The 15222-nt window shown below is 28.9% G+C and overlaps 1 protein-coding gene across 2 annotated transcripts; it reads left to right on the plus strand.

The window, feature by feature from the left end:
* Positions 1-5634: 5634 nt before the first annotated feature.
* On the plus strand, positions 5635-10019 carry LOC129288840 (replication protein A 32 kDa subunit B). Of its 2 annotated transcripts, XM_054925630.1 has the most exons (10): positions 5638-5898; positions 6222-6332; positions 6415-6512; positions 6621-6662; positions 7151-7228; positions 8328-8406; positions 8548-8631; positions 8718-8794; positions 9479-9547; positions 9631-10019. In XM_054925630.1, exons 1-10 carry the CDS (start codon positions 5797-5799, stop codon positions 9710-9712), a joined length of 822 nt encoding a protein of 273 aa, XP_054781605.1. In that variant the 5' UTR covers positions 5638-5796; the 3' UTR covers positions 9713-10019. The 2 variants fall into 2 exon arrangements, with proteins under 2 accessions (XP_054781606.1, XP_054781605.1); XM_054925631.1 differs by lacking the exon at positions 7151-7228 and having other exon boundaries at positions 5635-5898.
* The last annotated feature ends 5203 nt before the right edge of the window (positions 10020-15222 follow it).

A 15222-nucleotide genomic window follows, 5' to 3' on the forward strand; every position in this document is an offset into this window, starting at 1 on the left:
TATTGTGAAAAGGAGGCAGATGCATATTTGATTTGCATTTGGTTTGTTCGCTTTTATTTCTTTGTGTTTGGCCCCACTTTCAAATTAGGCCTTTTATATGTACTAATAATGGCCTCCTTTGAATATACTTTGACTTTAGATTTTTCTAAAAAAAAAAAGAAGCAGTTCAAATGAAATATTACTAATCCAAAAATTATAATTTTATGAATTTGAGTTTCAGGAAAATGAGTTCAAAATATCAAAGTTCATACTATTTATATATAATTTTCATTATGTGTATTGCATAATCATATATTTATTTTAATTTATAAGATACTTTTAAATCAAAATTGACCCATGTGTAGGGTAATGGGATAATTGTCCTCACAAACCAATATATGTGTGTGTAATGACACAGAATATTTCATTTACTCCCATTTAAAAATTTCAATTTCCCTAGTCCCCTCCCAAGAAAAAAACAAATTGTCCCCATAAAACATTTACTTATTCCCTAAAATATTTATTTGACCATTTATGTGTTATATAACCTTAAATAACAAGAGTTTAGAATGAAAGAAGCAAGAATTTAGAAAATAATTTTTATTGTTTAAATTGAAATTTTTATCACAAAAAATTTTACACCAAGGTGTGTTTGGATGCTCACGAATAATCAATTATGGAACCCCAAATCAAGGTTTTGAAAAAAAATTATCCAAACGCTTCATTTGTTCACAAATTCCTTTTATTTTTTCATAAGCTTTTTGAAATTTCAGGTACCCCTTCAAACTCTATTTTGGCATAAGTTACTTTTTTTTCCATTTAAAAATAATTTTTAAAAAATGTCTTTAATTTTATAAAAATTAATTTTAAAAAATATTATCTAAATATTATGATGTTTTGTTAATCAATTTTTAATTATTATTTTTATTGAAATCCAAAAAACCTAAAACAAAAGTTAAGTTTTCTAATTAAAATAAAAAGGCAGAATCCTAATAAATGTAATTTGTATGTTATTTTAATTTTTTATTTTCTGCTTAGTTCTTTAGGGATATTTAGCTTTTAATAAATTTTAGATCTAATTAAATTTAAAACAAAATTAATATCATGCCTAAAAAATTAGATGTGACTGACACAAGATATATACACAAGAATACATCCCTTAGACCTTAGTCAAGAAAATTTTAATCTAATATTTTAATTCATTTAAAGTAGGATAAGAGGTCATTGTAACATTTTCATATAAGCTAAAGGTTCATAAACTTTTTGTAAAAATTTCGGCAACATCTCCCCCATAAATAAAGCTTTTCAAAAATTCTATAATACAATTTTAGACAAAATACCACAACAACTAAGAGCTTTGTTCCTTTCAACCAACGAACAAAATATATAGCAACAATAAAACCTTAATTATGGTTTGTGTGAAGAATTTAACTATATTTTCAAAATAAAATACATAATTCTATAATTACATAAAAAGGAAATAATTTCAATCAAATTTTCACTAGCTCAGTTATAAGACCCTTATAAGTCAACAAGAAGTTTAGCATCGTCTAATAAATCTAAGACAAAAATTAGCTTTTCAATGCATAACATCCCAATTTAGATAAAAAAGTAAAGGCAGATGATATTTATAAAACAATTATGAATTTCATAGTGATAACCATAATTGTAATAAAAATAAAACATGTTGCATAGTTCAAATAATCTCATAAAAATATGTAAACCAAATAGATAAAAGGTTGGTTAAGGGCAATGGAAACATCAAGATTCAACTTTCAAACATGACCTTTGCCTTAAATAACTTAATTATATAATTCATCTTACAAAGAGAAACACATGCATGGTTGAACAAACAACTTATTTTGTAACAATCCTCACCCTACCTCACCAGGGTTCTTTTACATTGGAGCCTTAACCACTCGCGCAGCCGGCCCATCTTTCTCTAAGGTGATACTTGGGTTATTCCTCACCCCACCAAAGAGATCTTTTAGAGCCTTCCCAGACTCAAACCTCAACCCCTACTACCTTAATGAAGTTGAGGCTAAGTCAGGCACTATTGAGTTAACTTGACTCAATGGTTAAGGCTCCAGTCCAAAAGATCCCTGGTGGGGTGGGGTGAAGGCTGTTACATATTTAGCAAAACTAATTTTAAAAAAAAACAATAAGTTTCAAAATTTCATAATTTATAGGACAGAATTATTAACAAGCATGGACACATAGTTCATAAAGGTAAATAACCAACAAGTGTGGACATACAGTCTAGGAGAGTAAATCACCAATCAAGCGTGAATACACAGTCCATGAGAGAAAATAACTAACAAGTGTGGCTTAAAGCCACAAAATGAATAAGTGCGGTTAGAAGGTTAGAAGCCATGAAACAAGCGCAAATATAAAATTTACAAATAATAAGCGCAGGCACAAGGCCCATAAAACAAGCGTAAGTACGATGCTCACGAATACTAAGCTTGCTAAGGTTTAACTATGATATGCTAAGGGTTAACAGAACTGCTATTAACAACTAGTATTCTGTATTTAATTGCACTGAAATATTTTTCAAACTTGCATGAAATCAAATTATGATTGGAACACCATGTCATTTTTCAAATATTAAAATTCATAAAAAGATATTGTTGAAAATAAAACTTTCTTGACACGAGATCTCATGAATGATATCTAGAAGGGTTAATATGTTTCACGCATGAGTGTTACAGTCAATGTAAAAATAAATAAATAAATACTATCAAATAAAATTTTTATTTTAGACTAATCTTTAAATATCAATGAGAAAGAGAAGTAATTCGAATAACTTGCCTTAATGAAATCTATCTCAACAAAAGTAATAGTTAAATTTAAAGCGACAAATACAAAAATATCATTGTAATAATAATTCTTACGACATTCATTTGAAACAAAATTTTAACTCTTTCTATAAAATTTGATATAATGAAAATTTTCATATATAATAATCAATATACAAAATAGCATTAAAATCACAGCATTACACACAAACATATACATGAATATGCTCAATCAATATTTCTTAATGAAATGAATTTTGCTAATAAATTATTGAAAAGCTATTCACTTATCTGTAGTATTCTCAATATTTAAAATTCACTTCTTAAAACTTTTGAAAAGTTCATCTTCTTCTCAACATCCTATATAAATATATAGAGAATTAATTAATAGCCTTTATTCATATCGCACAAATTCCCTTCTAAAGTTAAATCAATCAATAATTAACTATAATGATGTTAAAGTTTGATATCCAAGATTTACACCTAAAGGCTTATCCATAGCCATAGCTATTTATTCAATTAAAATACAATCCCCTCTTATACTTTTTATCAATACCTAGTGTGTATATCATTTTCAACTACCAAGTAACACTCTTTGACATTTAGATCTCTTAGTCCAAAAATTTCCTAACAACCCTACAATTTTTATGAATTCACTTAGTTACACACTAGCTCTATATTCATAAAATTTGTTTGCAATACTATAGTACCTAAAGCCCATATACTTCTCAATAGAATTAATAAAATTTCAGAAAATTATCAAATCAAGTAAAACTTTTTCTAACAGGTATTTTGTCAAATACCTTTCACGCATTAATTATTAAACTTAAGCCAAACCTCTTCCTCCTTGATTCCTTCATCCGAAAATTTTACAATATAAATATTGAATCAATCAGCCTCTCAAATATACTCATTAATAAGAAAAATCAATCTCAAACATGAAGAAAACCCAATTTCTATATCCACATTGCTCACGGAAATATGAACAAGAAAAGGGAAAATCCTGAACTTCAACCAATAGCCCAGTCATATAGCATCTAAAAAAAAAAATTCCAACCATTAAACACACACACATAAATATAAGCTCAGGGAATTAAAGAGGAAGAGAAGGAGTTGACGGAACAGAGGAAGGAACGGAGGAGTTACACTCACCACATGAAATGCAGCAACGACAGCATACTCTACTTAAGATGCTCCAGCAATGAATACGACAACAGATAAAGCTGTGAGTTCGGTAGGACCCCCTTAATAGTGTTCGACGACAACACAAATCAGGGAGGGAGGAGAAATAAAAATCCTCACCTATGGCCACGATAACAGAAGCACGAAGGAGGAGGGGAAGATTGTGCTAGGAAAGAGGAGGAGAAGAAGAAACCAACGCACCCCATAGCCACCAAAACAAAGTTTTACGCAAAATGATAGATGACAGAGCAACATTTTAAAGTTTTCTTTAATTCACATGTGACGACAGACCAACTCTCCTTGTTGTTAAGTCTATAACAACATGTACATATATATATATAGACACACACACACACACACACACACACACAATACCTTACTATCAACTTAAATTTTAATTAAATTTTGGATCATTACAAATATTATCAAAATATCTAACAATAATTAAATTCCCTTCGTTTCTTTTCTTTTCTTTTCTTGACTGGGTTATTACAATTAATATTAAAAATTGTTTTCGGTCTTTTTTGTGCGGGCATGTTAGAGGAGCATGTCCTCAAAAGGTGCAATGTTTTTGATTTCTAAAATCAAATGGCAAGTTCCTGAGGTTCTTTACTACATTTTTTTCAGGATACAAATGGTTAAAATTAATGTGAATGAATGAACAACGATGAAAAAACATGCGAGACTTGCATGGTGAAAAGCAGCCATGATATTAATAATGATAAAAAATTATAAGAAATAAAAGATAGAAAACTAAAAGGAAAAGTCTTGGCACACTATTGTTGCTGTTTTGATAGGAGTTGGTACGCTATTGGTTGTCAAAAAACTTTTAGTGCTCTTTAGTGAATGCGTAACACACTAAGGATGTTGTGTTGAATATGTTAAAAGGATAAAAGGAGTCATGTTGGGCGAAATAAAAAATGACACAGGGTTAAAAATTTTGTATCAAACAAATAGATTTTGGAGTTGAGCTTGTCAAAGTGTTCAGAGAAATTGTGTGTAGTATGTAGAGTTGTTTGTAGAATTGGAGAGATTTATATTGACATAGTAGCTTACATTTCTTTTTACAAATATAAAGTGACAGTTTTTTCTTAACTCTATCTTTAAACAAGTCTTTCTATAATTTCTACCTTTTTAGAGGGTTTTGGTAAATTTAGGCTAAAATTATCATTTTTAGCTCAAATAGTTGAGCTTGACCTCTTGGGTCACAAATTAGATTTTAGCCTAAATGATTGGATTTGGAAAAAGAAATTATATTTTAATCCAAACAAAAATAGTGATATTTATCTAAAGCATAATTTTGTTTCCTCTAACTGATTTTTTTGAATTGGTCACTGCATTTGTTTAAAATTAAGCATATTAATCAAATTTATTAAATATATTTTATAACTTTATTTTTAAAATAAAAGTATAAATTAAAAATATTTTTATTTAATATTTTATTTGTAAAATAATATCAAAAAGAGAATATAATAAAAAAATATTATTAATAAAATTATATTTTCATAAAAAAATATTATAAATTAGAACAGAAGAAATACATCAAGAGTAATGTTAGCAATGATGTAATAAAAATAGAAAAATTTTGTCCAATATATATATATTTTTAAAAGAAGAACCGCGCAGAGGAGGCTCAGACTTAAGAGGGGCAGAGGTAATGAAAAATAATATAAGAATAATGGCGCGAAACTAATTCATTTTCGTATCAAAGAATTTTAAGCCCACCAGTTCTAGTGCTAGATAGAAATTTCAGTTTCAAATATTCTGGATTAGGACATCCTGTTCCACTGCTCTCTACAATAAGGGTTTTGATTCCCCAACCGCACATAGAGCGATCATGCATTCGAGCCAGTTCGACGGTGCCACGGCCTTCTCCGGTGGTGGTTTTATGCCTTCTCAGGCAACTCAAGGCCCTGAACCTTCCTTTTCCTACTCCAAGGTACATTGCTCTTGCATACTTCTTTTTTCTTTCATTTTACTGTTTTCATGCTCTTACATTCTGCTGTTCGGATGTTTGGAGTTTTCTGGCAAGTGCGATTAGGGTTTTGGTTTGCTGATCGCTGAATTGCGACAGTTGATTCAATATGTTCTGTTTTATTTTATCTGTTTTGATTTCCTTTGAGCAATTACCAACCAAATAGTTTTGCTGCGTTTTGGTTTGATTTTTTTTTTTGGGAATATTGGTGAAAATTATTCGTTGAGCTAATCTTTGTTACTGCGGAGAGTTAACTCCTGAACCGACTTAATACTTCGCTTTTGCAGAATCGTGATGCTCAGTCATTGCTTCCTCTGACGGTCAAGCAGATAAATGATGCATTTCAGTCCAGCGATGATAAGTCTAATATGATTATCGATGGCGTGGATGTTAATAATGTGAGTTTCTTGAATTGAATCGACGTTTGATTGTGGTTTGCTTTTCTCTTCTTCTGATAGTTTGAGTTAATATCGTGTCTAGGTCACTCTTGTAGGAAGGGTGTGCAACAAAGCTGGAAGGATTACTGATGTTACTTTTGTACTGGATGATGGGACTGGAAGGATTGAGTGTAGTAAATGGTGAATTTTATTATTTGTCATGTCTTGCTTTTTTTAAAAAAAATAAAAAAACAGTTTACTTTTAGTGGTCTTTTAAATTTTCGGTGACCGGTAATTTTGCATGCGTAGGCTCCAGGAAGATGCAGACACGAATGAAGCGGAGGGTATCAGGTAATCTTGCTTGTTTTGTGTTTACTACTCATGTTGGTGCTATGTTCGCTTAGTTATATTTTGATGATTTGTTAGTTTCAGGACCTTTTAATTGTTTCATTAGTCTCTTCTTTAAACAAGGAAATTTTCTGGGTTATAAATGACAACTGCAATCGAACTTTTTAGCATTGTAACTTGATAGAATTAATATGAATTTATGAGTTGGCAATTTGCCATTTTGCAGTGAGAGGTTTTATGATGTTAAAGTTTCTAGTTGCCAATGCTTCATTTTTGAACAAATTGTTTATTCAATGAAGTTATTGAACGAAACTTTTTAGTTAATAATATATTCAAAAATTTGATTGTTAATAGAATACATTGGCCGTGGTCCGATTTATGTAATCAACTCTATTCATTGGGATAAGACTTGTGTTGTTTATTTAATTTCATGAAATGTAGTAACTCCTTTTGTTTTTGTTTTTGTTTTTCTTTTTTCCTTTTGTTTTTAGGGATGCAATGTATGTGCGCTTACATGGACACTTGAAAGGTTTTCAGGGCAAAAGGACCTTAAATGTATTCTCTTTTAGGTGTGATATGAATATCACCTCTAATTATTTAAGTTTAGCAGTTCAGTATTTTTAATTTTCTTCTATATGCAATACTGCCAGGCTATAAATGACTACTCACAAAAGATTGGTGGGTTGAGAAATGCATGATAGGAACCTTGCTAAATCATGATAGAATAACACCAAGAACACAGCAAGACACTTATATTGGCAATTTTACATTGAAGCGGTAGTACTGCTTGGTCAGGTTACAGCATCCAATTCACAGTATGAGTATCTCACACAGACACATGCTAGGGCCAACAAAATTCAGTCGAATGCGACTGACCAAGCACACTCTTCATTTACACACCTCTAGACCCATCACAAATGAAAACCAGAGGCTACAAGACAAGAACCAGCTAATATTCTTTCATTCAGCACGAGAAATTAGTAATATCGCAGAACAATCTGGGCGCTACACAGTGCAGAATAGAACAAGAGAATAAATGAATAAGTCAATAAGATGATAATGACACAGTGCTAACTTTCGACAGTCTAGCTCTCTACCTAACTTTTATCTTTAAGGTTCTCTTCCCTGTTTTTCCTATGGCAGGTTTCCTTCTTAAACAGTTTTTTCCAACCACCTCATCAAACACTCCTCTGATCTTTCATGCATAAACCCTTGTATAATTGGGTCAGTCTAATAGTCTCAGCTCCAGTTCCCTGTTTCTACCTTTTTGTTTTTGGTATAAATCTTAACGGTAATAATAAGTTGAGTAGGATGAATGGTTACCGAGTGACTTGGTTGACTATCCTATATTATTATCAGTGTAAACGGACGAGTGATCATGTCACCGAGTGAATGATGAGACACAGTCGATATTTTGCATTCTTTAGGTTTTTTTTTTTTTTTGTCGGGTTCATTTGAAATTCAAGCTATTAATATCGAAAGTGATATTTGATGTGGAAAAGTTTATTTAAACGACTCTTTTGGGTTATCATTAATTTTTCATGGACACTTCTAAGACGGTTTGATAGCTATATTATTTTGACATTAGCAAAGTTCTATAGTAGTTGTTTGCGTATTTATTCGGTCCTTGTTTCCTACTTTTGAAATCTACACTGCTGTTGTTTCCAGGCCTTTGAACGACTTTAACGAGATTGCAAGTCACTTCATTGATTGTATATACGTCCATCTCTATAATACCAGGATACGGGTATTAGTTAGAATATCGCAAATTATATCTGGGTTTGACATGACATTAATGCATATATATGATTCTTGCTCGGAAGTGCTGTCAATTGTTTTTTTTTTTTTTTCCTTTCAATTTTCTCATTTTACATCATAAAATTGACAGAGTAGTGTGCCAAAACAGCAATCTATGAACAATTCTTTACCTATGAATCCCACGAGAGGTTATGAACCTGCCCCTCCAAATCAAGTGAGAGGACTATTTATGAATGTCCAGTTTATTTTTGTCCATTTTATTAATATCTGATTTGATGTAGATTTCTTTGTCCTTCCTAGTTCTCTGGTCAGCACAACAACGGTCAGAAGAATGTTGAAGATATGGTCTTAGATATCTTGCATCTTCCCTCGAACAGGTAATTCTAAAATTTGATTTATGTATGTTCATTATTTGATCTTATTGAACATATGGCCGACTCCGTTGCCTTCCTTCTGGCCGCCCTTGTTTTGCTTGATTGATGTATCCATGCATTCGTTCTTCATGTGCGTCTGTTCATTTATACATTTCTTTTATATAGCAACATGCAACATGCAACACGTTAGAAAGAAATTTTTTCCTAGGTATCCTATTCGTGAATGAGTAAATTAATCTATCGGGTTCTTGCATGTAAAGTTGGCATGATAATCTTTTCCATTAATGCAAAGACTAATATCTAGATTGTAGGCTCTTCTACGTGACTGCTGCAAAGTAATTTAAATCTTTCTTTTTAAACAAACAAAAGAAAATTGACAATGGCATGTAATATCAAGTATGAGAGTTTCATGGGATAAGCAAGAATCAGAATCAAGCTGAGTCAACTAAGTATTGGAACAATACATTTGATTATATATTGCAAGGTTGATATACAAAAGCTTGCTTAAAATTGAAGTGTACCTGTAGTGCTTGCTAAGGTGCATGTGGTTGTAACTTTTTATGTTCTTCAAAATTTCCTTGTCATTATATTCTGTTGTATTATCCTATTATGCACAGATCCTTTTTTTGTTGGAATTTTTATGTGCAAAACTTGGTCCGTTACTCGACTTTATCTCTGATGTTTCAGTGTCAAAGAGGAGGGTGTCTCTCGGGACCTTATTGCACAGCATCTTGGAATTCCTTTGGATAAGCTCATGTCTGTGTCTGCCTATCCTATAACTCCTTCCCCTTCCCACGTTGCCTGGCATAATTCTGTTGACGCAGGTTCTGGTTTTGCAGGTTATCTATAAAAAACCTTATTGAGGAAGGCGCCATTTATGAAGCTATAACTGATCATTATAAGTCAATCATCAATGGTTGACATCTTGTCAACGACTTTAATCCTAATGTGGGCTGGTCTGATAATGATTATCCATTGCAAAGTTGATTCTGCTTAACCTTGTGCACATTATAGCAGTTATGTTAATTACGGACGGAAGCAAAGCCTTAGTGTTAGTGCCAAATATTGATGTTAGTGTTTCTAGTTCTATACTATTGATAACTTACGATGATAGCATGAGTTAGTACAGATTAACTGGTAGGTAATTAGCCTATCTTGTAAAACGGTTTGTAATGAATGATCGGACCTTCATTAAGGGCCTTTTTGTTGGAGTTAAATGTTGTCAGAATGGATTGGATATTTGAACCAATCAAGGTTGGTTCGCTAAACCATGGTTAAATCGTAGTTTGACCGGTCTTATTTAAAATAATAAAATTGAAAGAATATATATGAAAAATAAAAATACTTTAGACAACATTTAATTATATCCTTATCATGTATGTTAAATTTGTCAATTGCACCTATGTTATGATAAAACCATTTATTGTCCATTACAAATGACAAATAATCAGATGTCATTAATTTCCTAACCAAACCAACACAACCTTTTGTTAACTAACTAAAATCACCTATAATTTATCAAATATATATGTAACACTAGCAAAAATTAACCACGGGACAAAATTATAAAGCAGCTTAATTTTGGATTATTGATTTTTTTTTAAAATGAAAACTGGTTTTTATCAATTTTCACTGGTCTTGATAGGCTCCTTTTTTCTTAGTTTCAGGTAGGGGTGGAGCCAAGAATTTTTATTGAAACGGGTTAAAATGATAAAATATACTTTATATTAAAAAATATAAGGTGTTTTTTGAGGAGTTGAATGTTAAAAAATATGAGATATTTTTAATTTTTTGAGGTGTAATTATTATTTTTTTTAAAAGTATCTTTATTGATGAATGATTTTATATTTATTATAGGGTGTTTAATAGAGGTAAATATAAAAAGATAAGATTAATTTAAAAATAGGTAACTTTTATTCATATACTCCTTCCGTTTAAAAATATAAGGTATTTTTTGAGGAGTTGGATGTTTAAAAATATAAGGTATTTTTAGTATTTAGAGGTGTAATTATTGTCTTTTTATTAAAAGTGTTCCTATTAATGAATGACTTTATATTTATTATAGGATATTTAATATGGGTAAATATGAAAAGATAAGGTTAGTTTGAAAATAGATAACTACTTTATTGGGAGGTGAGATTCAATTAAAAATGTCTAATATTTTTAAACGGAGAGAGTAAATATTTTAACATATTTATTTATATTCAATTTTACACATATATAACATATATATATATATATATTAAATTTTGCTCATTGATTTATATATGTATATATATATCTACGATAAATGTTTTAGCAATTTTCTTCTCGATGTAAATTACCATTAAGTGGGTGAAAATTTTATCATACCTATGAGTATTAAATGATTTAAAATGCATCATTAAAATCTAAAGTTTTGTTCAATGTAATGAGTTTCATTACTTATATATTAAATTTATTATTTAATTTTATGAATTGATAATCGTAGTAAATAAATATATAAACACAGTAATAATGCTCAACTTATTGAATTATATCATAATAAAAATTATTTATATCATAAATTTCTTTCAATATATCAAGCACATTAATTTTTTGGATAAGTAAGTTTATGGTAAATATCAAGAACATAATATTCAATATATTTTGAAATTTTTATTTTAATACTTAATAAAGTTTGTTAATAATAATTTTCATAATTTCTTTCATCAAATATAAAATGAAAGCAAAATAAAATAATATTAATACTTTAAGAGCATTTATAACATTATTTTGTTAAAAATAAATAAATTATATGACAACCATATATTTAAGCTATTGAAATAGTTGCTTTATAAATATATAATAGACTACATATAAAATTAAAATAAAAATTTTATTTAGTATTTTATAACTTTTTATAATATGCTAACTTTGGAGAGTTAAAAATATATAATCTCAATATTTTATTAAAAAAAATTTAAAAGTTTGGGAGCCCCTCTCCACCCCTAATTCTAGGGGTGACTGGATTAGACCATGGGCCAGTTCTTGATTGAATCAGCCAATCAGGCCCAGTTCCAACAATACTGTTTGAAATAGTTATCTGGAAGTATATTATATATTGAGCGTCCAAAGGACTTTTATGAGTCTGGTGAAGTTCAAAGACCTTTGTTTTTTTTTTTTTCCTGGGTAAAGGACTTTTATGAGTCTGGTGAAGTTCAAAGACCTTTTTTTTTTTTTTTCCTGGGCAAAGGACTTTTATGAGAATTCTTGAAAACTTTGTTGGTGAAAACTATTCATAGGCATAGTGTGGGCCTATGTTGATATTTGAGTCCTGTGCATTTAGGTGATACGCATAGATATGAGATGCCTTGCTAGTTCATGGGTTTATAAGATTACATTTAGGTTGTTCCTATACGCGTTTTTGAGATTGTTTGTAAAAACATGACAATGTGTGATTCTTTAATAATGTTTTGAGACAATTGAACTAGGTAGTCATGATTGTTTACAAGAATTAGACTCGTTAATTTTATTGAAAAATTATCTAATTTGATGTTTTGGTTAACTATGATAGCTAGCGCCTATTTCTAGATTGGTCACAAGTTTGTGAAAAAGCCACTTGACCCGTATTTGCTGGACTCAAGGATATCATAGCAGTTGTGCAGAAAAAATATTTTAATATTTGAGCTCAAAAGTTGATCGGATGTGTAATATTTTGATGATTGAGATAATATATGAATAAAATATTTATATAAAAAATTATATTAACATGTTCAATGCTCTCTTCGTTTTAGAATATTTTTAAAAGAGTTTTTTAATTTTAAAATATAAAATATTTTAAGTAGATTAATATTTTATTAAATACATTAATTTGAATATTATTCATTTTCTTTTTATAATTAATTTTTATCTCTTTTCTTTTTAATATATTAAATAATGAGTATTTTTAAAAGTTTATATTTTTGTTTGGAAAAAATAAGGTTGTTAAGTCTATTTAATGAATTTATTGATATGTAAAATTTTGTTTAAAAGTGTTTTATAATTTGAAATGGAGGGAGTATAATTTTTTTTAAAAAAATGATGATCAATTTACCTTTGCTATTACAATTTTAGTGATAGTGTAATTATTATTTTTGATTGTTTAAATTATTATTTAAAAAATTATAAATTTTTAAATTATATTATTTTATACTCTTGATTCTGGATCTGACTCCGCCACAGGGGTAACCATGATAATTATTATCGTTATTTTCCTTGCTAATTGCCATTGACGCGAAACGAGGGCGAAGCCGCGCGAAACGAGGTTCATGCAATGATCTTTGATTTAAAAGGCATGAACCGAGGTTCCCGCAATGACCTTTGATATTTTAAGAAAAAGACATTTAGGCTGTTTGATTGTGTTGGCTTTTTTAATATAGTTTTTAAAATTATTTTCTAGTATAAAATAAAATAAAATCTGTTTAATTATGTTAATTTAAAAATAATTTTAGATTTTAAAAAAATCTAGTTAAAGGTAATTTACCATAATAATTTAGTATGCATTAAAAATAAAAAAAAGGAAAGGCTAAAATATATGAAATTTCTCTAAATTTTGTGGCTGTTGCATATGGATTTTTTAGCCAACATGGTAATCTTTTGAGACGAACTCTCTTTTTAAATTTGTACTCATTACATGGGTGTTTTTATTAAGAGGTCGGTATCACAAAAAGGCTATCCATAGAGGGTTTTGACTAGTAGGAAGTCGAGTAAAGTGTCATGGAGTGGACCTATCGGGGACGTCATCTCTCGATGGGGTGACATTATCACGAGTCTCACATCGAGGAGCCTCAAAAGTGGTGTACAGTTTATAAGTTTAAAAGATTTTTCTACCTAACAGGTTAGTCTTTTAGGTTATGCTTTCCCATTAAGCTTGTGCTTCCTTCACATTTAAACATTTAAAATTAACCCCACTAATCTTTAATTTTGTTTTTCAAAAACTCCTACTATTAGTTAATTATTATTTTATTAATATAGTTATTGCCATATCAGATTAATGCAATACATGTGGCACATGATATAAAAAAATATTCTTTATTATTTTTTAACATAGTTTAAGAAGGGGCAATACTATAATTTTTACTTATGATATACATGATGATGCTTTCATTCTTTTTAGTTGAGTGACATTGTTCTCATTGTAACATAATTTAAGAAAAAAATATAATATTATTATTTTTTATCAATTAAAATAGCCTTTTATATTAAACTAATAGAAAAAATATCTAAAACCTATCATTGATAAGAATCATATAAATAAAAATTAACCCTTTAATACAAGAAAACTATGATATTTGACGAGTTGTTTTTAACAAAATCAATACAAATCACCAATAATAAAAAAAATATCTTATTCTAAAGCGACATACATTTCATTTGTGGTATATCAATAACATATATTTTTGTTTGAGTAAGTACTTAAAAGTTTATTCAAAGGAGAAAATAATAGCTACTAAAAGATAAGAGTCTAAAAAAAAAAAAAAAGTAGATAATGAAATTTATATGACTTTTATCAATGACAGCTTTTAGATATTTTTTTATTTTTTTAATATAAAAATATATTTTAATTAATAAATAATAATAAAATTATAATTTTTCTCTTAAATTATATTGTTTGTGAATAATAAAAATAATGTCATTAAACTAAAAAAAAAATGAAAGTATCATTATGCATGTTAAAAGTAAAAGTTACAATTTTACCCTTTATTAAATTGTGTTCAAAAATAATAAAAATATTTTTTCATGTCATATGCCATATATATATTGCATTAATAAGACATGACAATAATTACATTGATAAATAATAGTTAATTAATGGTAGGAGGTTTTGAAAAAAAAATTTTAGGAGGTTAATTTTAAATGTTGAAAAGTGGGGGAGTGTTAGCAAAAAAAGGAGAGGGGAATCATATGCAAATGTTTTAAAGTTCAGGGAAGCTTTATATATTTTAGCCAAAAGAAAATAATTGTAAGATGTTTCTATTTTTATTTTTAAAAATAAAAATAAGAATGATAATTTTAAAAATATTAAATCCAAAACAATCATTCAAATGTTTTTTATTTTGTTAAAAATATAAAATGATTTTTTTAACCATAGGAAACTCGTGTAAGAGACTAATATCTTGTCATGTCTATAGCCATAAGGCTATTACATTCAGGGGGCGGGTTATCAAAGATACAAATATTAAAATTATGATAAGGCGTTTTATAGGCTAGAAGATCAACACATTTGTTGGCTTTTCTATAAATATGATCAAAAGTGACCATACAGTTTCTCATAATAAGAATATTAATATTTTTGATAATCGTAGAGAGAGGGTGATTATCATAACAAATATTATTGGTAAGTGATAAATTCTCTAAGGAATCAGAGTAGATATTAATTTTAGATAGATTCTCATTCCAACAAAGATTGAAGCCTTGTAGAATTTCCAAGA

The sequence above is a fragment of the Prosopis cineraria genome, unplaced genomic scaffold (assembly GCF_029017545.1).
Source record: "Prosopis cineraria cultivar Desert tree isolate PC_DT_omini unplaced genomic scaffold, ASM2901754v1 PC12, whole genome shotgun sequence".
Lineage (NCBI taxonomy): Eukaryota > Viridiplantae > Streptophyta > Magnoliopsida > Fabales > Fabaceae > Prosopis > Prosopis cineraria.